This window comes from Stenella coeruleoalba (genome assembly GCF_951394435.1).
Source record: "Stenella coeruleoalba genome assembly, chromosome: 11".
NCBI classification, from domain to species: Eukaryota; Metazoa; Chordata; class Mammalia; order Artiodactyla; family Delphinidae; genus Stenella; species Stenella coeruleoalba.
Genome location: NC_137157.1, coordinates 40,368,452 through 40,390,944, shown reverse-complemented (window position 1 = coordinate 40,390,944; position 22,493 = coordinate 40,368,452). Strand labels below are relative to the sequence as shown.

General features: G+C 38.9%; 1 protein-coding gene across 22 annotated transcripts in view; it reads left to right on the top strand.

The window, feature by feature from the left end:
• NAV3 (neuron navigator 3) overlaps positions 1-22,493 on the top strand; it is a 1,262,224-nt gene that overhangs the window by 1,116,679 nt on the left and 123,052 nt on the right. For all 22 annotated transcript variants that reach the window (XR_013830383.1, XM_079936021.1, XM_079936019.1 and 19 more), the window contains one exon: positions 2,018-2,137. Coding sequence is in view for 21 of the 22 variants with exons in the window: in XM_079936021.1 (XP_079792147.1) it covers positions 2,018-2,137 (120 nt within the window). In the remaining variant the exon portion in view is untranslated. The remainder of the gene's footprint in view (positions 1-2,017; positions 2,138-22,493) is intronic.

The window sequence follows — 22,493 nt, the reverse complement described above, 5'->3', positions numbered from 1 at the left end:
TAGAAGTGGGCTTCCTTGGTGGCGCAGTGGTTTGAGAGTCCGCCTGCTGATGCAGGGGACACGGGTTCGTGCCCCAGTCTGGGAAGATCCCACATGCCGCGGAGCGGCTGGGCCCATGAGCCATGGCCGCTGAGCCTGCGCGTCCGGAGCCTGTGCTCCGCAATGGGAGAGGCCACAGCAGGGAGAGGCCACAGCAGTGCGAGGCCCGCGTACCGCAAAAAAAAAAAAAAAAAAAAAAAGATAAGAAATTGGAAGTAAGAGTAAACAATAGAACACTGACAGCATCAATATGGCAGCTGACAAATTAAAAAGTACGAAGGACAAATATCCTTTAATCTTTAATTGTCTCATTTAGTATCACTGTATATGATACAGGAAATTGATGCTCATAATCATGAATTAGTTATCAAAAAAAGTTGTCATATCTAGTATTCCATTTAAAAGAGTATGTCAGTCTTCAGCACATTTTGGAATCAAAGTACTCTTTTTTTGTTCTAATTTTGGTGGGATTAAATTCTTTGGTTATCAGGAAAATTAACCATGTAGAGTACCTTATGAGGATAATACAGCATGACTTTTTGTTTTGTGTATAAAATTCATATATTTCCTTTTAAACATATGTTGGGAGAGACTTTGTGAATAACAAGTCACTATTATTTATAGGGTTCTCATATTAAGAGCTTTATGTATTTCTCCTTTAATTACCATAATATCTATCTTCAGTAAATTTTATTCTTCGCATTTTGAGGCAGAAATTGAGGCACAGTTTAAGAAATTTGTTTAAGGTCCTTCAACTAATAAGGACAGAATTTACTAATCATGTAAGCAATTAGCCAGCTTCATAATCGTAGTTTTAACTATTTGGTCGATCTTTAATATGGTCATGATTAAATTTTTTATTCCAAATAGTGAAATTAACTCGAATTTGTTTAAGCAAATTGGGGATCTTATTACAAGGAAGCAAGGATATCTCCTAGAACCCCAGGAGAAGTTGTGAAGCTGAAACCACATGGCCAAGTGTGCTTTTTGTGCACCTGTGTCATTCTTCCTACTTTGCTGATCAGCTTTCTCTGTGCCTCTGCATCTGGTGAAGATAAATACCCGAAGCTCCTGGGTTTTCATTATCATAAACTCTTTCCACATAGAAAGACTGATGAGCTATCTGTTAATCCCATTTCTCAAGAAAGAAACATTTGATTAGCCCCACATGGGGTAGGAGATTAACACCTGTTCTAATCCCCGATTGCCAAGAAAGGATTATCAAATAGTCACATGACTATGGGAGTCTACCAGCCCTGTGTGAAGATGGTGGTCCTGTGATAGCAAGGAAGTAGTTCTCAGAGACAGGAAACGGGCAGGCCGTGTGGTCCTTCAGTTCAGACAGCAGTGCATGGTGGTTAAGGTCATGGTTTCTGAAGCTGACTTTCTAGATTTATTCTCAATTCTGCTGGGACTGGTTGAGCGACCTTGTGTAAGTCCTTAACCATTTCGTGCTTACTTATTTTCTTTATCACTAATGTGGGGATAGTAATGTTATTACATGTAAACTATATAGAACGGTTCCTGACAACATCTTAAAACATTTAATACATCTTAGTAATTATTTTATGATAGTGGTCAATTGCTGTATATATTTTATTTATCAAATAAATTAATCTAATTTTAAGATTACTCCTGTGACCTTCAATGCTTCAAAGATAGTGTTTACAAAATGAAATAATCCTGCTCTTATTTTGCTAAGAGTTACATTATCTCTAAGTCTGTTCAAAATATTGATAACAAAGCGGAGAAAAAGGAAGATCTTATAATTGGCTAGTTACTTGTTGCAGTAAGGAAGATTAATTTCCTAATAAGATTTTCTAATACTTCCTGGTGAGTAGAATATTCATATAGAAAAACTATAATAGAGCATATTTGCATAATTATTAAAAATTTTGCACACCGTTTGTTTATTAAGTTAAATTATACAGCTGAGGTCAATTAATTTTCTGTTGATTAATTAGGCATTTATTTTCAGGTACATGACAGATGGAGGGCTCAACCTGTATACTAGGAGTCTGAACCGAATACCAGACACAGCGACTTCCAGGGATGTCATCCAGAGAGGGGTTCATGATGTGACAGTGGATGCAGACAGGTAATGTCATCAGCATATTTGATGGTGAGGAATGCATAAAGCAATTTTATAAATGAGATCCTAGGAGTTTTACAGTATTAAACCAAAGGACTTTTTATTTTGATATAATAATTATTTTGGAACATTTTGAAAACTAAGGTGTTTTTGCTTACAAGACTTTTAGCTCTGTACACTGAAAGAAATTGCATTGCTGTTGAGAACATTTAACAAATTTCAGGTTACATGGTGGCAAATTTTAATATCTGCCAAAGCAAAATTATAAACATAGACTTCTGTTCCTTACTTGAAAAGAACCCTGGCTGATAAATTCCTTTCAATTCAGATGCTCTCAGATCTACCTGGGGGCTAATGACATAAAGATGAAAACATAATTCTAATTATCAGGTAAAATAAGTTTGATGCTTTTCTTGAGGGGTTTCTTGAAAGCATACAACTCTTGCTTTAAGCTAATCTCTTTCATATTTCAAATTGCTTACAGGTTTGTGTGTTTCATATACTTGTTATTATTTTGCTGGGAATTGTTTTGCAAATTTTATCAGAATCACTGCTGTTTGACAACATTGTCTTTGTGAAATAATGTTGTAAGACATATTTCTGACCTGATTTTGCCCCCTCTTCACTCAGAATTTTTAATTTCTTAAGCAGGAAGGGATTGCCTATTTCCAGAGCTACTGTATATCAATACCTAGAGTAGTTCTTTAATTCAACATTTATGAAGGGGACGAAAGGGTAAGACCTAATGTGTCCACATTCTGAAATAAGAACTGTGTACAATTCATAGTGCATTTTAATATAGCCAACTCCAAAGGCTAGGCAGTGAATTCTGATATTCGTCGTCAATTCCTCCTTACTCAAATGCTGTTGATGTTTTAACTCCTGTCGGCCAGCTCTCATCCTGTATATACGCTAGTCTCCTAGGCTGTACACAAGGTGTCTGTGTGAAGCATGTGGTTACAAAAGGCTTATGAAAAATTTTGCTCACTCCACCCCCCACCTGAACTATTCTTCAACTGTTTTCCCTCACTGACTCTCACTAACTTCAAACACGATGGACTTCTGCTTTCACATTGATGCCTCCTCTGCCTAGAATGCCCTTTTCTACATTCCTTGCATTATTGCCTCCATCATATTTCTGTTTCAGCTTAATGTTACCTTCTTAGCGAAGTGTTTCCAGAGTAGCTAAGGTACATTTCATTTCCAGTCACTTTCTTTCCCATTATCTTATATTATTTTCTTCAATGTACATATCACTCCTAATTATTGTTTACATGTTTATTTTGTATCTCCCCCATTACAGTGTAAGCTCAGGAATGCAAACTTTTCATCATATTTACGATACATTGAGCTTTTAACAAATGCTTGTGGAGTGAATGAACAAAGGAATGAATATAGGCTATATATTCATATAGGCTAGCGATAGCATCCAGTTGACTAAAGAGACAAATAAGACTGGGAAAAGAGACAAGATACTGCAAGGATATTATGTAAGAGAGGGAACGAGTTATGTGGGAAAATAGGAAGGAGTGATTAGAGGGAAAGAAATCCAAAGTGTGGGCCACATTTTGAAACTAATGACCAACTCATTGTTAGCTGACAGTGGAAAACATTAAAGGAGAGGAAAAAATCTGTTGGTCTTTGGGAAACGAGATTTATGACAGCAGAAGCTAGGAATCAATACAAAGGTGACTGACTTTGGAGGCATTTGGGATAACCAGCTCTCCAGGCTCCAGATTGGAGCTGGGCTGAGGAACCCCAGACCAACGGAAAAACCCAGGTATTCAACTAATAAATTGGGACCCGCAAAAGCCATAGTTCTTAAAGTGTGGTACCGGGATCAGCAGCAGCAGCATCACTGGGGAATTTGTCAGGCATGCAAATCATCAGCTCCATCTAAGACTCGCCGAACCCAGTGTCCAGCCATCTGAGCTTGAACCAGGCGATTCATGTATACACCAAAACTACTGAAACACTATCTTAAAATGAACAAATAGATGCCAGGCCTATGAAAACGTAAACATTTAACATAAACATGTAAACATAAAAAATAACATTTGGAAAATTTTACTTCATTAGCTGTGCTTTGTCAAGTGACAGAGACTATCAAAATAACAATGGCATTAATCTTTAAATTAGATCAAATAATGATGTGTTGCACCTGAAATAAATTGTCTCAGATTCAGATTTTGAGAAGTATGTAGAAGGTTTTTGAAAGAATTATGTAATTTGAGGAATACAAAAACGCTTTGGTCACTTTTATGTATTAAACAGCAATAGGGTTATAGTGAAAATCCTACTATAGGAGTTTTAGGATTTTCTCTTTTATTATAGCTAAATCTCAAGCTCTTTTAAAATTGTGTATTCAGAAAGTGATTCAAGATGTTATTGTTTTAAAATGCATAATCTTAGATATTAAAGTTGTGAAAGTCCTGTTAATTTATAAAGGATAACGTTTCATAAAATTTTCTTAATTCTGATAGCCATTCCAAGTAGGATTGACAAGAATAGCTAAAGGTACTGAGAAGTCCTGCAGTTTAAAATAAAACCTGCTTAACTTTATTTAATTCATTGCTCCTTAAGTTTTTTTCATCGATTCCCCCACCTTTTCTCTATAATGATAATTTGTTCCTATAATGTTTTAAGAAATGCTCATTTAGCCTAATGCTCTCATTTAGTGGATATAAAAGAGTGAGGAGTTAGGTCTTTTACTCCTGTACTTCTAGTTTCCCAGCTACCTTAGTCAAGGTTTTTAAAAAATAATAATATAAAATGTATTAGTGATTGGTTCATTTTAGCAAATCGGTAAATAATAGGGCTTACAATAGTTCACTGATAAGAAAGCTTAAATGCAAAAAAAAATCAGCAGTGTTTTCGTATTTCTTAGATATTCTTTCTAAAAGGTATATCAGGGGAAAATGCACTTATATAATGGCAAAGTACCCAGCTGGCTAGTATGGCAATGGATTTGAATTGTTCGTGTTGCTGTAGTGAAGGTTATATGCTCCCCTTTGATCAACTTCTGGAGAAAATGTGATGGGCAATAGAGAATAGCTGAATTCATCTTCTCAGCAGATTGAAATGGCCCCAAAGAAAAGAGGAGGGCTTCCAGCAGCCAACTGTATTACTCAAAGACATTGCAGAACAAAAGCGGGGCATCATTTCGAGAGGAACTTGGGTTTGGTCCGTATGTAGTACTCTGCTCGGACTGCCATAACAAAGTACCATGGACTGGGTGGCTTAAACAACAGACATTTGTATTCTCACAGTTCTGGAGGCTACACGTCCATGATTACAGGGCTGGAAAATTCATTTTCTTCTGAGGGCATTTTTCTGGCTTGCAGACAGCCACCTTCTCACTGTGTCCTCACATGGCCTTTTCTCTGTGCTCTCTTGCAGTGAAAGACAGAGATCTTTAGTGCCTGTTTCTCTTCTGATAAAGACCCCAGTTGTATTGGACTAGCCTCCTCCCACCGTTATGACCTTATTTAACCTTAATTACCTCTGTAAAGGCACAATCTCCAATACGGACACACTGGAGATTAGGACCGCACCATATGAATTTGGTGGTGATGGGGGATGAAGGGACGGGCATAATTCAGTCCATAAAACTGTGTAACTCCTGGGTGGTTTTATCCTTGGAGATATAGGTTCAGTGTCTCTATAAGTGCTGGATTAAAGTAGTGGATGTATGTATTATGCATATCATAAGCCCAGACCCTACAGGGATCAGGAACATCACATGAAATGAGTGAAGCAGAAGAGACACATGGTAAACATGGCCAGTCCAAGTGGGCATCTACCCTCCACTGTAGAGGTCGCTGCCTGTGGAAATGCACAAATGTAGAAAGGAGGGCTGAGGATTGCAAACCATTTGATTTTTTTAATTTAATTTTTATTTTATATTGGGGTATAGTTGATTTACAATGTTGTGTTAGTTTCAGGTGTACAGCTAAGTGATTCAGTTATACATATATACATTATTTTTCAGATTCTTTTCCCATATAGATTATTATAGAATATTGAGTAGAGTTCCCTGTGCTATGCAGTAGGTCCTTGTTGATGATCTATTTTACATATAGTGGTGTGTATATGTTAATCCCAGACTCCTCATTTATCCCTCCCCCACCCCCACATTTCCCCTTTGATAACCATAAAGTTTAGCCAAGAGTCTAGACTCTTTTGAGAACTCTCCGAGTTTTTAAGTATTGGTAACTGTCTTAGCACATCTGTGAGATCAGTAGATAAAGATACACGTTTTTTTCAAGTTAAAGATACACATTTTTTTCAGTCAGATAATCTAGGAAATCACAGAGAAGCTTATATAAAGCAAGAAACCATGAACATTCTCACATATGGTCATGTAAACTTCCTAGGTCCATTAAATTTTCCCAAAGAAATACGCTGGTGGTGATACCTGCTATACAGAATGAGAATGCTGCCACTCATGAGAAGCCTGCCCGGCAGGTGCAAGGAATTGTGGCAAAACTAGCTAAGCATGTTTCTAAGTTTTTAATACAAGATAAGACCAATCTAAGGTCTGTATCCCAGCCATAGCATCACTCTGGAGGCTGTGAGGCCTGTTATGGCAGCAACTATAGTTAATTCTGTTGAAAACACTCTGAGGATTAACACTGTGCAGGCCAAAAGCTCATTTGGATCGGTGATGCAGAGAGAGAAAACAAGCCTTGAGAATGAACCCTTGACATTTAACAAGGGAATAAGGGAAGAGCAGTCATTGAAGAAGGTAGAGAAATCAGCTCTAACACAAAGGTGAGGACAAATAGGGTTAACTGGTACTTTGAAAATGGAGAGAAGAGGGAATAGGCACCAGTGTCAAATTCCATGGAGAGGTTAAGTTAGGTGAAGAGAGTTTATGCCAAAAAATAAAGTAAAATAATATGAAGTTTCACATTTGAGAGGTAGAGTTTCCTGGATGATTTAAGCAAGCTGTAAGTCATTGCCTGAGTGACTAGAGTAGGATGGTCATAGAAGTCAAAGTTCGGTTATGCAGATGATTTATCCAGGTGGCCATTAACTCATGATGACAGAATGAGTCTCAAAAGAGAGGAAGACAGGGCTTCCCTGGTGGCGCAGTGGTTGAGAGTCCGCCTGCCGATGCAGGGGACACGGGTTCGTTCCCCGGTCTGGGAAGATCCCACATGCCGCGGAGCTGCTGGGCCCGTGAGCCATGGCCTCTGAGCCTGTGCGTCCGGAGCCTGTGCTCTGCAACAGAAAAAAAAGAGATGAAGACAAAGCTCCAGGTACCAGTCTTTATTGAATACTGACAAATTCCTCAAATTGCAATAATAGATTTCACCAGGTCTATTCTGGATTGTCTATTACATTGTTATCTAAAGTATATTCTTAAATACAGTGATTGCTTATTTCAATTATAAATGAATCAATTTAACTATTCATATTTTTACTTATTTTTTGCATGTTTAGTCATGACTTTTTGAAAATATAAAAACAATATATCATAGAAATTATTATTGTATTGTATTAAATGACAGATTGATTTCATTTATGATACTATAATCAAGAAACTAAGATCACAGCTGATGAACGAGTTTACAAAAGACATTAAGGATATCATATTACATGCCTCTAGATTGTCAGTCATTATAACTTACTATATTGAGGGAGGTCTAGTTCCAAGCATCTAGTCATAATGAATCCCCTACTGGAAGAGGAAATCTTTTCTCTTAGGTTTAGTGGTTGGTGGCCTGCAAATTACTCTGACAGAAAAACAAGAGGCAAATTTTTATACACATATGTATGCAGGAAATCACAGAAAGATGTGATTTAAGGGGAGATGGTTAGAAATTGGGACATCTTCATAGGGAAAAGAGGGCAGGGAGAAGGACACTTTTGGGAAAACAAATGACTTTCAGGAAAGATAAATGGGACCATAGAAGAAGAGATGGGAGATATGATCGTTTTGTGACAGTGTCTATTTGGGCAGTTTCTTACTTGGTGCCCTTTGTCTCTGGTGATAGAAGTCAGTCCTGTCTGGTGTGAAACCCCCAGGGAGGAGATTTATGACAGTTGAATTCTTTGGGGAGACACTTTCAGGCAGACAGGGGGAGTTTAGGAAGAAAGAAAAAGCTCTTTGCAGTGGTATATTTTGGATCCCTTCACCCTAAATCCACAGTTTTCGTCAATGTGTAGAAAATTGCACTGCCTCTACAAAAAGGCTCAAGGAAAATTCTCATAAAATCAGGTGGGGAGTCATTTCTAAGGGTAGGAGGCCTTTGGTATTTTCACGACTTCTCCAAACAAGAGAAGTGAAGGCAACTGAGATTCCTCCCAAGCCACCAAGCAGATATCTCCAGAGTCTGAATTCATGATGCTTGTCACTAGTTTATGTACACTCTAATACTTCCTTCTATTCTGTGTTGATTTATTCCCGCATAATCACAGAAACAGTATATTCCCATATCTGAAGTATTTTCTTCATTAGCTTACTGGCTTTCCATAGTAATGAAAAGCAAACACAAAACAGATTAATAGGCTGAGATTAAAGTAGTTAAGTAAATATAATTATTCCATTTTATAATTAAATGGCCTGCCATTTTGGCCCTCCTTTCTTTAAGTAGGGAGAGATGACTGCAAAACACTGGAGAAGTGGAAAAAGTTTTATTTGCCCCCCTCAACTTCCCTTTGGTACCCTGCTCATCTTTGCAGGCTTATGCACTGGTGCTAAACTTCTCTCCTGTGTCCTGATTCTCAGCATTACCTGACCTCATTGTGAATAATCTTACAAACTTCCAATACTTTTAAGTAACACCCCTCGTAGAATTAATTCACATGTGAACACATTGTGTGCACGTGTACACAACGTGTGCACGTGTATTGAGACCCTGCTCTCTGCCAAGTTCTGTGCTCAATCCTGGGGGACCCTGTACTCAAAGGTCTTACATTAGAAGGGCTTTTTAGGCTTGATTAATTTAAAATAGGGATTAATGAAGCCTAAAAAGCCATTGAGATTCAAAGGATACTTAGTCAGTACAACTAGCCCAAGTTGTAGATATTTTTGATTGGGATACCTTTTAGTATTTTTTTTTTTTTTGGCGGTACGCGGGCCTCTCAGTGTTGTGGTCCCTCCCATTGCGGAGCACAGGCTCCGGACGCGCAGGCTCAGAGGCCATGGCTCACGGGCCCAGCAGCTCCGCGGCATGTGGGATCTTCCCGGACCGGGGCACGAACCCGTGTGCCCTGCATCGGCAGGCGGGCTCTCAACCACTGCGCCACCAGGGAAGCCCTTTAGTATCTTTTAAAACATACATACAGGTGGCTGTAAGTTTTACCACCCTTTGTAAGACTGCCCCTGATATTAAACTTGGCCATGGCTAAACTTTACCATTACAGAATACATCTCCCAATAGAGGAGATGGTCCCCAGTACTCTTATTTATGAAGTAGTTTTACATTATCTCCTTCCAAAACAATTTGCTTATGAATCTTATGAAGATGGTGATGATGATGTTGAAGACAAGGAGGAGTCATGGCTGTTACAGTAAAAATAGCCAGAGTATGTCTCTGTATTGAGGATCGAGTAGTGCAACCAACATACCATACTAGTTAAGTACGTTGTTCTATTTTACCTTTATGGCAGCCCTGTGAAGTGCACTTTATTACTGCCGTTTTATAAGTGAGGCAGACAGTCCTTTGATCAAGTAACTTGCCTATAGACACTTTGTTGATAAATGGTAATGGTTGGATTTGAATCCAGTTCCTGTACTCTTACTGTTATTCATAAAATTATTAATATGGATACGGGTTTTATCATGCCTGGATAACATACTCTGATTTTTAAAATTATTTCAGTTGTCCCTTTCTGGCTAAACATACCTGTAAAATATGAATAGATCTTTCTTATTCAGCTTCGTAAATGTTGGTAATTTCCTTCAGCATGTAATCATTTTCTATTTCTACTGCAGATTGTCAATAAATGTAAAAACACGATTGACAGAACAATATTTTCACATGCATTAGAGCTTCTAAAAGGCTGGCTAGTTTGTTAATCAGTAACGCAATTTAGCAGTGTTTTGTTCTTTTATGCACGTAAATCTATCCTAATCTTGAAATCTAATGTCTTTTGAAATATCTATTTCTAACAGGCTCAAGGAAATAATAGAAAAATGGAAAGGGGAGAAATATGATTCATCCTATATACAGAAAAATACTAATAAAAGTGTACTTATATGAAGGGAAAAACAATGCGGACCTTTTATAGTACATGATTTTTTTGTCCTACAAAGAGCAATAAAATGGGAGAGGTTTTTGTCAATGAACTTAATTGTTTAATTTGATTTAAGAGTTGCATCTATACATGAAACAGTTTTTTTCCCCCTTCAAAAGCTACGGATGAATTCTTTTTTTATAGGCTAACTAATGGGGTGAGACATTCAACTTGGGATCATTAAACTGAGGTCTTCCGGCTGGCAGCTGATAAATTCTGCACCTTCCTCATTTCAGCTGTTTGAGTGGGTGGCATGGACATATTTATTAGAGTCATATGTGCTCCGTTTATATTCTTTTTTCTTGCTTGACTTAATTTGTGTTTGAAACGGTTAAAGTTATCTGCAGTGAGCTGTATTTTTTCTTTTTTTAAGCATCAACAGAGCTTCCATATGTTTTTTTAGATAAGTTGCAAATGAAAGTGTTTTCATTACAAATGAGTGCTTATTCTCTGAATTAGTTATTTTGCTATTATAAAGCTTTTCTGTGGTTATTGAGAAAAGTTCACAGAATAAGTAAAAGGATAAAGAAGAATCTAAAAATAATTCATAATCCTCCCATCCCCAGAACAACCAAGAATATTGCTTCGATGTATTTCCTCTCAGGCTTGCTCATCCGCTCTGTTTGCACAGTTTGGGTTATACCATCTATACAATAGATTATCCTGCTTTCTTTACCTACTTATGTAATGAACACTACCCCATAATATTAAACATTTGTTTAAAATATGACTTTTAATGATTGCATGCTCTTCTACCACATGGGATAAATTTTATCTAAGGAGTTTGTGCAATCAACCATAAAATTTTTAAGACATACATCAAATTTCGGATATTATTGGCAAGGCCATTAGGAGAAACTTATCTGATTGTCTGTCTATATGTATTTTTTCTTAAAAGGTAAACACCTCACATATGCACATGTGCATATTTGTATATATATGTGTGTATGTATATACGCAGGTGCATTTGAAATTTAGTTTTATTTCTCCAAGTAAATCTCATTCCTTAAGATTAAGTTTTATAATTTACTTTTACTTTAGGTTTTTAAAATTTCAAGTGTATATTTAGGGCTTTGTAAACTCTTAGAATTCATGAGTTTGATATAATTTAAAAATACTTTGTCAGCCAGGTTTTCTTACAAAATAGGTGGTAAACAATATTGACTGAAACTGTGTTGCTTCTTCTTCAAACATAAGCAAATATCCAAAGGGGCTTTATTTCTTAACAGAACAAAACCCTATCACTTGTTTCTCTAACAATATAATCTGTTCTGATCCCAGACAGTTTGTACAAGGCACATCCACTTGATAACCCAAATATTTACTAGATAAAAATAAAAATAATTATAATAATAGTGCCTTTATTGAGTGTCTCATTAGTGCTAGACATATTTCTTTTTTTCATCTTTGGAGATGTTAATATACTTCTTTCAGTCACTAATAGAACAAGAAGACACCCCCCCCAAAAAATAAATATATAGAAGATTTGACCCATACAATAAGAAAGTTGACCTTATGTACATGTATAGAACACCAGAACCAAGAAAGTAGAATTCATTCTTTTCAAGTACACATTGGATATTTACAAAAAGATGTGTTGGGCCATGAAGTAAGTCCCCACAGATTTCAAAGAACTGAAATACTATAGAGTATGTTCTTTGACCACAGTGCTTTAAGCTAGAAATCATTAACAAAAAAGATAGACAATCTCTGTATGTTTGAAAATTAGAAAATGTACTTCTTAATAACATTTGGGTAAAAGAAGAAATCACAATGGAAATTAGAAAATATTTTGTTCTGAATGATAAAGAGAACACTACATGTTAGAATTTGTGGGATATAGCTTAAAATCATGTTTAGAGGGAAATTTATAGCCTTAAATACTTATATTTATAAAACAAACAAGAAAGGCTGAAAATCAATGAGCTAAGCTTACAAGAAGTTAGGAATTCTCCAGTTCAAGGAGTTAGGAAAAGAAAAGCAAATTAAACCCAAAGAAATAAGAAAATATACATAAACGCAGAAACCAATGAAATAGTTTTTAATACTTCACATGCATTAACTAATTTAATCCTCAGAACAACCTTCTGTATTTGGAACTGTAATTGTCATCTCTTTGCAAATGAAGCGTCCATAGCACAGAGAGATTAATCATTTTCTTCAGTTCACACCATTAGTAAATAGCAGAGCTAGACTTAAACCCAGGTGAAGCAAAACAAGTGGATTGTAAAAACAACATTCATAAGTATATATTTTTTAATTTTTAAATCTTTTCGAGCTTTAGTTTTGACTAAGTAATTTGATTGTCCTCTGTCCTTCTTGTCTAAGCCGGTTTGATGGGCTGTTGGCTAGAACAGGTTGATCATAGTAAAAACCAATAGAAATTCTGCCCAAATTCCATTTAACTACTACCTTTTGAGAATATGTTGGTGTCGTTGATTTTTAAGATTCAGATATCATACCAGCTCTGCTGCTACTGAAACTTTCCAAATATTTTAGTGAAAAGATTTTTAAAACACATAAAGCCACAATGGTCAGAGTACAGTTGGCCCTCTGAATCCACAGGTTCCCCATCTGGGACCATTTTATGTAACAGAGTTGAGCATCCTTGGATTTTAGGAGGGTGGGTGGAACCAATCCCCCTGCAGATACCAAGGGACAACTATACAGAAGGCAGCAATAGCAGGAAAGCTGGGAAAATGGCAAGACAGAGGGAGAATGGTGATTGATTTAACAGCCCCGTGAAAGCACGGAGCGTGCCAAGGGTGAAGGCAAGAAGCAATGCAATTTACACCATGGGAACCCCCAAAGGCTTGGGAATTTTAGGATTAATTACCTTGGGATTTAGGGCTGAGTATGAGGTAAAAATAGGAGGAACTGGGTTAAAAGGTTTTTAAGAAGCAGTCAGATCCCCAAATCCCCAACCCAAATGTGAATAACTGGGCACCTGCCCCTTTTCTATCTTGGCAAAAGACCGGAGATTATTTTCTGGGGAGGAGAAAAGAAATAGAATTTGTGTGGGACACAGAGGAGGACTGACCACAGGGTAATTAAATGAAGTTTTCATAATAAACATGGAGATTCCCAGCTTTTCCTCCAGTTTGGACCCTAAGTCTAAATTTAGGCAACCAGGTATGAGTCCATCTAATGAGGACCATCGTTTACCTTCTACTTTCCCCATGTACCTGCCGTGTGCTTACTGGTTACAAATTCTTAAATCACTATAGGCAGTATACATTTGGAAAAAATATGGTATTGTGATCTAGAATTTAGCATAATTAGTTATTAAAAAGGGTTTTGAAGTTTGGATTCCTGGCTTCAGATCGCAGCTAAACAATGGCTGTTTGTATGACTTTAGAAAGTTGCATAGCTCTCTTAGCCTCATTTTTATACTTATAAAAATGAATGATCGGGCTTCCCTGGTGGCGCAGTGGTTGAGAGTCCGCCTGCCGATGCATGGGACACGGGTTCGTGCCCCGGTCTGGGAAGATCCCACATGCCGCGGAGCGGCTGGGCCCGTGAGCCGTGGCCGCTGAGCCTGCGCGTCCGGAGCCTGTGCTCCGCAACGGGAGAGGCCACAGCAGTGAGAGGCCCGCGTACCGCAAAAAAAAAAAAAAAGAATGATCTATTAGTAATAACTAGTTACACTCTTAGGCCTCTTTTAATTGTAAATGACAGACAGTCATATTAAAACTGAATTAAGAAAAAAAGCATGCTCTGTTCCAATAACTGAGAGGTCCCTAAGTATCTCAGAGTTCGAATGCGGCTGCATGTAACAGTATCCGGTTCCCTTTATCTGAGTCCTACATAATTCAAGGTTCAAGTTCAGTGCAGAAGCAAGCTTCTGCGACATTCCTAAGACTCACTAAAATTGGACAGGTTATGGTATGCACATTCTTGAACTAGTCACCATGGCCAAAGAAGCATTTTCACTGCCTAAGTTCTTACTTGTATCTTAACGTGCTTAATCTATACAATTACCATCGCACCCTTTTTTTGACTCCTTCCCTTCTTCTGTTCCAAAGCTGGGCATCCTGGCGTCTCGCCCACAGCTTTACCTCATATGTGACCTTGCCTGACCTCACAGTTTATGCTTTGGAAATATTGAATTATTTATTGCTTCCCCCTCCACACACATATACACATATCGACATACTAAAATCAGCTGTTCCATGTCTTTGCTTAGGCCTGGAATTCCATACTCAACCCTTCTGTCTTCCTTCATAATGCTTACTCATTCGCTGAGAGTTACTTCAGGTGTTGTTTTTCTTTGTGAACTTTCCTCAAAACCTTAATAGGCTCCGTGTTCCTTCTCCATGTACTGGGTGTACTTCAATCTTAAAATTCATCATATTATTTTGAAGACTCTCGTTATGTGTCTGTCTCTCCCACAAACCTATGATATATCCAAAGACAGGGACCGTGTCCTATTCATCCTCTTACCCCAGTTTCAAATACAGTTCTTGTCAATATACATCTGTTGTCCCGAAACCCCATTTAATCTTGTGCATTCTTGTATTATACAATACTCTCCACATGGTATCAAAAATATTTTTTCCATGTCTTATCCAACGTTATATTTTCAGCATCTAACACAGAGCCTGATACACTGTTAGTACTCAATTAATGTTTACTTGAATGAGTGAATAAATGAAATGCTTTATTTTGTGGAGAGCTTGTTTTAAAACTATAGGTAGGAAAAGAAGCATGTAAATAAGAATGTTAACATTGAAGGCATTATGGAAGAGTTTATTATGTGTGGATGTCTTTGAAAATCATTATCATCCAGAATATTGCTATTTGCTTGTTTTTGTAAATTGAGATATAATTGACATATAACATTGTGTAAGTTTAAGGTGTAAAATGTGTGAATTTGATTCTAGCTGGTGATCACTTAAAAATATTTTGGTCAAGACACTCAAACCAGAAATTTGGTCCACAGTCATAATTTGGTGATTCCTGTTCTAGACCATTCTTAGGCCTGACATTTATTCTCTGTATTAGTTTGCTAGGGCTGCTGTGACAAACTCCCACAAATTGGGCACCTTAAACAATAGAAATGTAATGTCACGGTTCTGGAGGCTAGAAGTAGGAAGTGCAGGTGTCTGCAAGTTTGACTTCTTCTGAGACCTGTGAGGGAAGGACCTTTTCTAGTCCTCTGTCCTGGCCTTGTAGATGGCTGTCTTCTCTTCATGTCTTCACATTGTCTTGCTCTGTGTGTGGGTATCCAAATTTCCCCTTTTTATAAAGACATCAGTCATATTGGGTTAGTGCCCACCCTAATCACCTCACTTTAACTTAATTTCTTCTGTAAAGACCCTATCTCCAAGAAGGTCCCATTCTGAACATGCTGGGGGAATAGGACTCTGCCATGTGAATTGTGGCTGGGTGAGGAGAGTGGCATACAGTTCAACCATAGCATTCTCATTCTCTTTGTACTACGTCAAACTTGATTGCCACCGGGAGGTAGAGTAACACTACTCTTTCTGTCCTTCTAAACGTCAAGCCATAGCTTCTCTCTCAGTAACACTGCACGGTAATAATAAACAAATAGAACTGAACCAAGAAACTGGAAAGATGGCCCTATAAGGCTTGCCATTTCAATCCTACAAAACACCCAGAAGAAAATACGGCATCGTGTCAGTCATCTGAATATTTAACCACTTTAGAAAATGGGCAGCAATATGTAGAAAAATAAAATTATAAAGAAAATTATTGTCATCGTACTTCTAACAGATATTCTGCTGGTTAAGATCCTTAACTCTGTGATTCCCTAAAAATATCAAGAATAAGACCCACACAAATCACACCCTCCTGTGTCCAAGCAGCAGACAGAATTGACTCTAAAATAAAACTGTCATTTGAAATCCCCAGCTGTGAATGTGCCTTGTTGTTAGGAAGTGTCGTACCTTTTGTAACTAGAGCTGTCACAGCATGCAGAGCCGAGATGCCATTGAGTCGCACAGCTGGGGCAAGGATAGGTTAGCACAGGAATTCTAAAGAGGTTTTTTAAAAAATTTTAAATGAAAAGACCATGTGAGGTTCTTCGATATAAAAGCTTAGATTTGTAGCTTATATACCTGAAACTGTCTTTGGAAAAATTGGTCCGTAGTCATCAATTTTGAAAGAAATGTGCTTTAAAATAGAGCATCATATTCTATCTCTTTGAAGTCTTATTAGGCTGCCATTGTTCCATGTGTTATTTTCATGACTGATGACATTTTTCTCAGCAAAAAGAAGCAGTATATTTTGGTATTTGTTGTTTGATATTCAGCATTTGATACCTGCTCCATCATCCCAAACCTACTTTAATAGGACAGTTGTAATCTTATATAGTGCCAAGCACAATTTTTTTTCTTTCTCATCACAGAAGTGTTAATTTTTAAAAACCCTCCCATCTTTAAAAATAAGGAAACAAACATGAGACCTCTTTAATTAGCTAGAGAATGAGTAGATACCCTGGTGCACTGACCATACCTCTAGAATAGAAGCATCTTCAAAGAGAACGCTGGAGAAGTGATTAGGCCTGTCTACCAAATGGAGTTTCCGTCACTCCATGCAAGGTAAGTGATGGTTACTCCCTTTCCTGCACATGGCAGTAGAGAAATGGAAGGGGACTTACATTGTTTAACTACAGGCCAGATGCCATGCCAAGTGTCTTATATTCATAACCAAAGTAATGTATTCTGCATTTTGCAAATGAGGGAACCGAAGCATGGAGGATGGACACACTGACCACGCCAAATGCGTTTTGTTTATATCTTAATACCTTATGAACATGATCCTGCCCTCTCCCACACACACACATTCTGTTGACAGCAGAATCTCAAACTATATCCACATACCTGGGCTTTCTTGACTGCTGTTTCAGACTAGAATAGTTTAGGGATTGGATATAGGTAAGAGTTTTCTAACTTACAAGTATCCCTTCCATAGTAGGTCCTCACGTGGTGTAGGTTGAGGTATAACAGTACAAAGAACCAGTGGGGAGAGGAAAAGGAGAGTATCACATCCCCTTAGCAAGCAGGCAGCAGAAGTAGAGCTGGCCTCCTTCTCCTGTTTTCTAAAGACAACTTAATTTTTGTAAAATTAAGTTGTCTGTGTGATATATGGAATGAGCCTTAAATTAACTTTAAATGTTTTCTATCTTGAAACATGCTTTTAAAATAAATTTTCACCTGAGTAAATGTTCTCTTTGGATTAAAGGCTTAATCACCACACTTTGAAGAGATAGTTTTGCGGTACGCGGGCCTCTCACTGCTGTGGCCTCTCCCGTTGTGGAGCACAGGCTCCGGACGCGCAGGCTCAGCGGCCATGGCTCACGGGCCCAGCCGCTCCGCGGCATGTGGGATCTTCCCGGACTGGGGCACGAACCCGTGTCCCCTACATCGGCAGGCGGACTCTCAACCACTGCGCCACCAGGGAAGCCCTGAAGAGATACTTTTCTTAAACTTCTGACTGCATTGTTATTATAAGGACAGCAGCTCGTTAACACAGTGGGTGTCAGTATTAATTATGACTTTTGTTGTTGTTGTTGTTGTTTTGCGGTACGCGGGCCTCCTACTGCAGTGGCCTCTCCTGCTGCGGAGCACAGGCTCCGTACGCGCAAGCCCAGCGGCCTGGCTCACGGGCCCAGCCGCTTCACGGCATGTGGGATCCCCCTGGACCGGGGCACGAACCCGTGTCCCCCGCGTCGGCAGGTGGACTCTCAACCACTGCGCCACCAGGGAAGCCCATGACTTTTATTTTTATTGTTTAACTTGAGATATCTGGTTTTTCTTTTTAAATTTTTGAATTTTACTTTATTTACTTTTTTATACAGTAGGTTCTTATTAGTCATCAATTTTATACACATCAGTGTATACATGTCAATCCCAATCGCCCAATTCATCACACCACCACTTTTGCCTATTATGGTTTAATTTCTATCTAAAATAGATCATAACTCTTGATTGGCTGCTACCTTGGAGTTTTTCCAAGATATTGGACTCATGGTAAGATAATAGTGTTCAAATGGATACTGATGGTCATTAGGGACTCAGGACTGTTTTCTCCTACTGTGATGCTCTGTTTTGCAGAATGCAATGGTATGGGTAGTCTTCACTGCAGAAATAATCATGAGAGTCAAGTGCATGCCGCAGGTACAATCACCACCATCTAATTGTCTCAAAGTTGTTTGTCTTATGACTTTATTTAGCTGAGCACACGCACACAATAATAACAAACAGGCTAATTCAAAGTCCTGTCAACCGCAGGCAACTTAGTCATCATAAACGTGGTCTGGTGCATTTTAGAGATTGTATCTGCTTGACAAGCTAGCAGTTATGAAGAGGAAAGGCAATAAGGCAGGAAATAGAGAAGTCAGAATTTGATTTTTCTCCCCCTTAGGGAAAATCCTATCAAGATCTATAAGTCTTCCTTCAATGTATACTTGAAACATTCAGTTACTTACACTGTTACAACATCTCTAATATCTTATAAACTGTATAACATTATAAGATGTTAAGAGAAAGTGAGGTTGATTTTTCAGACTCAAAGGAATGTACTTTTCTTTAAAGAATCTCTCTTGGTCAGAGTCAGCAGACACTATGATGCCTTTTATAGGTGCAGCTAATGAGCCTGTTACTTCAGCTCTGCAAGGCTCGTAGCAGCCCTGGTACAGGCGCAGAGCTTGGGGCTCGGCACACCCAAGGGCCCCAAGGTGGTGATTGCAAACCTTAACAGGATGTGAGTGGCAGGAGGTGCATGGGGGAAGTGCTGTCTGTCCTTCACGCTCCTCTAAGCGTATGTCAGCTGTCTGTCTTGCTGACAATCTCTTGTTCACTGTCCACAGTCATTTCTTCTCCTTGCCTCTTACTTCTTTCTCTCTTAAAACCCTGGCCTAGGCCTTTTTATACACCTGGGAAATCTGAGAGGGTCCAGGCTGGAAGTGGGAGAGAGGTTTGTCTGAGGCACTGTGCTGTTCATCCTTTGTGGAAATGATGATGTTTCTCCCAGTCCCAAGAGAGGGGCTACCTGGGACGCTCCCCAGGGTCCCCAGGGTCAGGCATCTTGAGTGCTGAGCCCTCCACATTCACCAGCCTCGTGTTTTTGTAACCTGTGCTGTGTGTTTCTGCCTCTGACCACCTGTAAAGATAATGTTTCATTTTAAAATGCAAAACTTCCTGAAGACAAGCACGTTGATGTGTCATTTCCCTGGGTGCTCTTTAATTTATCTCATTCCCTGGCATATGCGCGTTTTCAAATATAAATGTAGGGGCCGATGAATTATTTTACCTCCATTGTTTTGCCAAATGAATGACCCGTTTTGAAAATACCTGTGCACGAGTTTTAAGGAAAACATGTTATTTTGGGTTAGTTAACTTTTTTTCTGCTAAGTTTTAACATGAGGGTAACTAGTTATACCTTGACTACTTTGGTATTTTGTTCTAGACACGCTCCGTGTGGTCTCTGTTCATCTATTATTAAACAAAAGCAGTGTGTGATGTAGTCCTCCTACTGTTAACATTTTTTTTTTTTTTTTTTTTTTTTTTTTGTGGTACGCGGGCCTCTCACTGCTGTGGCCTCTCCCGTTGCGGAGCACAGGCTCCAGAGGCGCAGCCTCAGCGGCCATGGCTCACGGTCCCAGCCGCTCTGTGGCATGTGGGATCTTCCCGGACCGGGTCACGAACCCGTGTCCCCTGCATCGGCAGGCGGACTCTCAACCACTGCGCCACCAGGGAAGCCCTACTGTTAACGTTTTAACAAAAGATGTTTGATTTACAAACTGTGTTGTTACATACATCAAACTTTTCAAGACATACATTTAGTGTGACAATTAAAAGTTTCTCCCTCATACCTATACCCCTCGGCTATATAGTCCTGTAAATCCTTTTTCAAACTCAAGTTTTCCACACCTTCCGGATACCGGAAATCCTTTCACCACACTTCTTAGAATTTAAAACCACTGTCAGCTAAATTGCCTCTGTCAGTAATCTCTTCTTGAATCACACCCTTCACCGTCTTTTCACTCTAAACTGCCTCTCCCTCCAGGCTTCTAATTCCATACAGTTCTTCGCCCACAGACCTCCTGCGACTGGGCCTGGATGTAGGTTCCACGTCCTCCTTGTCTACCCACTCCCCTCTCTTTCCAACAGACATCCAGTTTTGAAGCCCCTACTATCAGTCTAGACCCCCTGCTGCCCCTTCTTGGTGTTATCATTCCAAGAACCTTAAGCCACTCTCCCTCAGGTATGCAAGATGTTAAGTCAGTTTTTGTCGCTTTCTCTTACACTACTCCTGTCATAATCCATTACGGTATCAGTGTCTGCACACACTTTCCAACAGCCTAGCTTCTCAGGACCTTGATACCTTACCTTGCAGGGATCTTGCCTTCCATTCTCTCTTAGCACTCTCTTAGTGCTCCCAGTATCCCCTCCTAGAACTTGCTGTTGATAAAAGTTTCACGCTCTGCATTGGAACCGTTTTGAGTATCATGATAACAATCGCTCTGACTCCTCCAGTTTCCTCCTTTTATTATTCCAGCCCCAAGAGTAATATAATTCCACCAGGACCTTTAATCCCTTAATTCCAAACTTGTCAGAATCCCACACCTTCGCTGTGTCCTCATACTCTTTGTTAGACTATGGCAAGTTAGATTCCATGATTCATCAAAAAAAAAAAAAATCCCTTTATTGGCTATAGATGTCCCCCCTACACCACTGCCCCCTTCTCCCTTTGCTTATTTGACTAGCAAAACTTCAACCTGTAGTTGAATCCAACATTTCCTCTACTCTGTGTCTGCCCAGCTGAATGTGGCCAGAAAATTTCAAAAATCATGCAGACTGATTTCATGGCAAATTCATGACTAGTGATCTCAAGTGGACTCCTAGTATGCCCAGAAACCCTACGTTCCCTTATTCCCTCATCCTTCCATTCTCTTAACAGATAATTCACCCCTCTTCTTTCTCCTCATACTCCTATCTCCCCTTCCCATTTCGACTCCCAGTTAGCAGGCCTGCCATTCCCCTGAGAAAATGGAAGCAATTCAAATAGAACTCCCACCACCTTAGGTCTCTACTTACTTACCACTCACTTATATTATCTTCTGTTAGTCTGTCTCAGCTATTATACAAGGCCAAACACTCCAGTTAAGTCCTGGATCCCATCCCCTATCTTCTGTTCAGGCTTTTAGCTCCATTACTTCTAAGCTGCCTGGATCTTCAGATTTTTGTTTGTTTCCCCTAGGTTATTCTTATCAGCACACAGACATGTTGACATTTATCTCTCACCATGAACAAATAAGACAAAGCCCCCTCTGCAAAGTCCATATTGCCCTTGAGCCACTACCCTCTTTGCTCTTCTTTACACCAAAACTCTTGAAACATTTTTTAAAATTCTCTTGCTATCTCCAGTTTCTCTCATCCTGTTGACTCTTGACTCCACTCTTGCAAATCTTTTCTTCCTGAGGTAATAAATGATTTTCTTATTAGGGTTAGCAATGACTTTCATTGAGGTCAAATACATGTTGCTAAATCCAGTGTTCATTTCTCATTCCTCTTCTGACTGGACCTATCAACACTATTTGATAAGTGGGTTACTTAGTCTTCTGTGAGACCTTTCCTTCCTCTGCCCCTTAGAAAATCATATATGATGTTTGTGAGATGCTCAAAGTTCACTTGAGGAAGAGTCATCTTGATAGAAACTAGAGTAAAAGACAGGCATAAGGAATTGCAGATCATCAAAAGGGATGGTAATGATCAACATAATTAGGATAGTGGTGGTGAAAATGTAAAAAAAAAAAAGGATGGAAGATACATTACAAATGTAGAACTAATGGAAATTGCGATTGATTTGATGTCAAGGTGAGAGCAAAATGAAAATGTATAGCTGCAGTTACAAGAAATAACCTACTGATATCAGTGTCTTACAATAACAAGCATTTATTCCTTGCTTACAAAACATGCCACAGTTGTGGCTTGACTGCCATGGCTTGGCTTTCCTTTGTTTTCTCATTCCTAGATCCAGGCTGAAGGCGCAGCCCCTGTTTGAGTATCTTTTCTTAAGACAGAGAGGAAGGACAAGAAAGCCAGCAGAAATGTGCACTGCTACTTAAAGGATGTGTCATACGTCATGT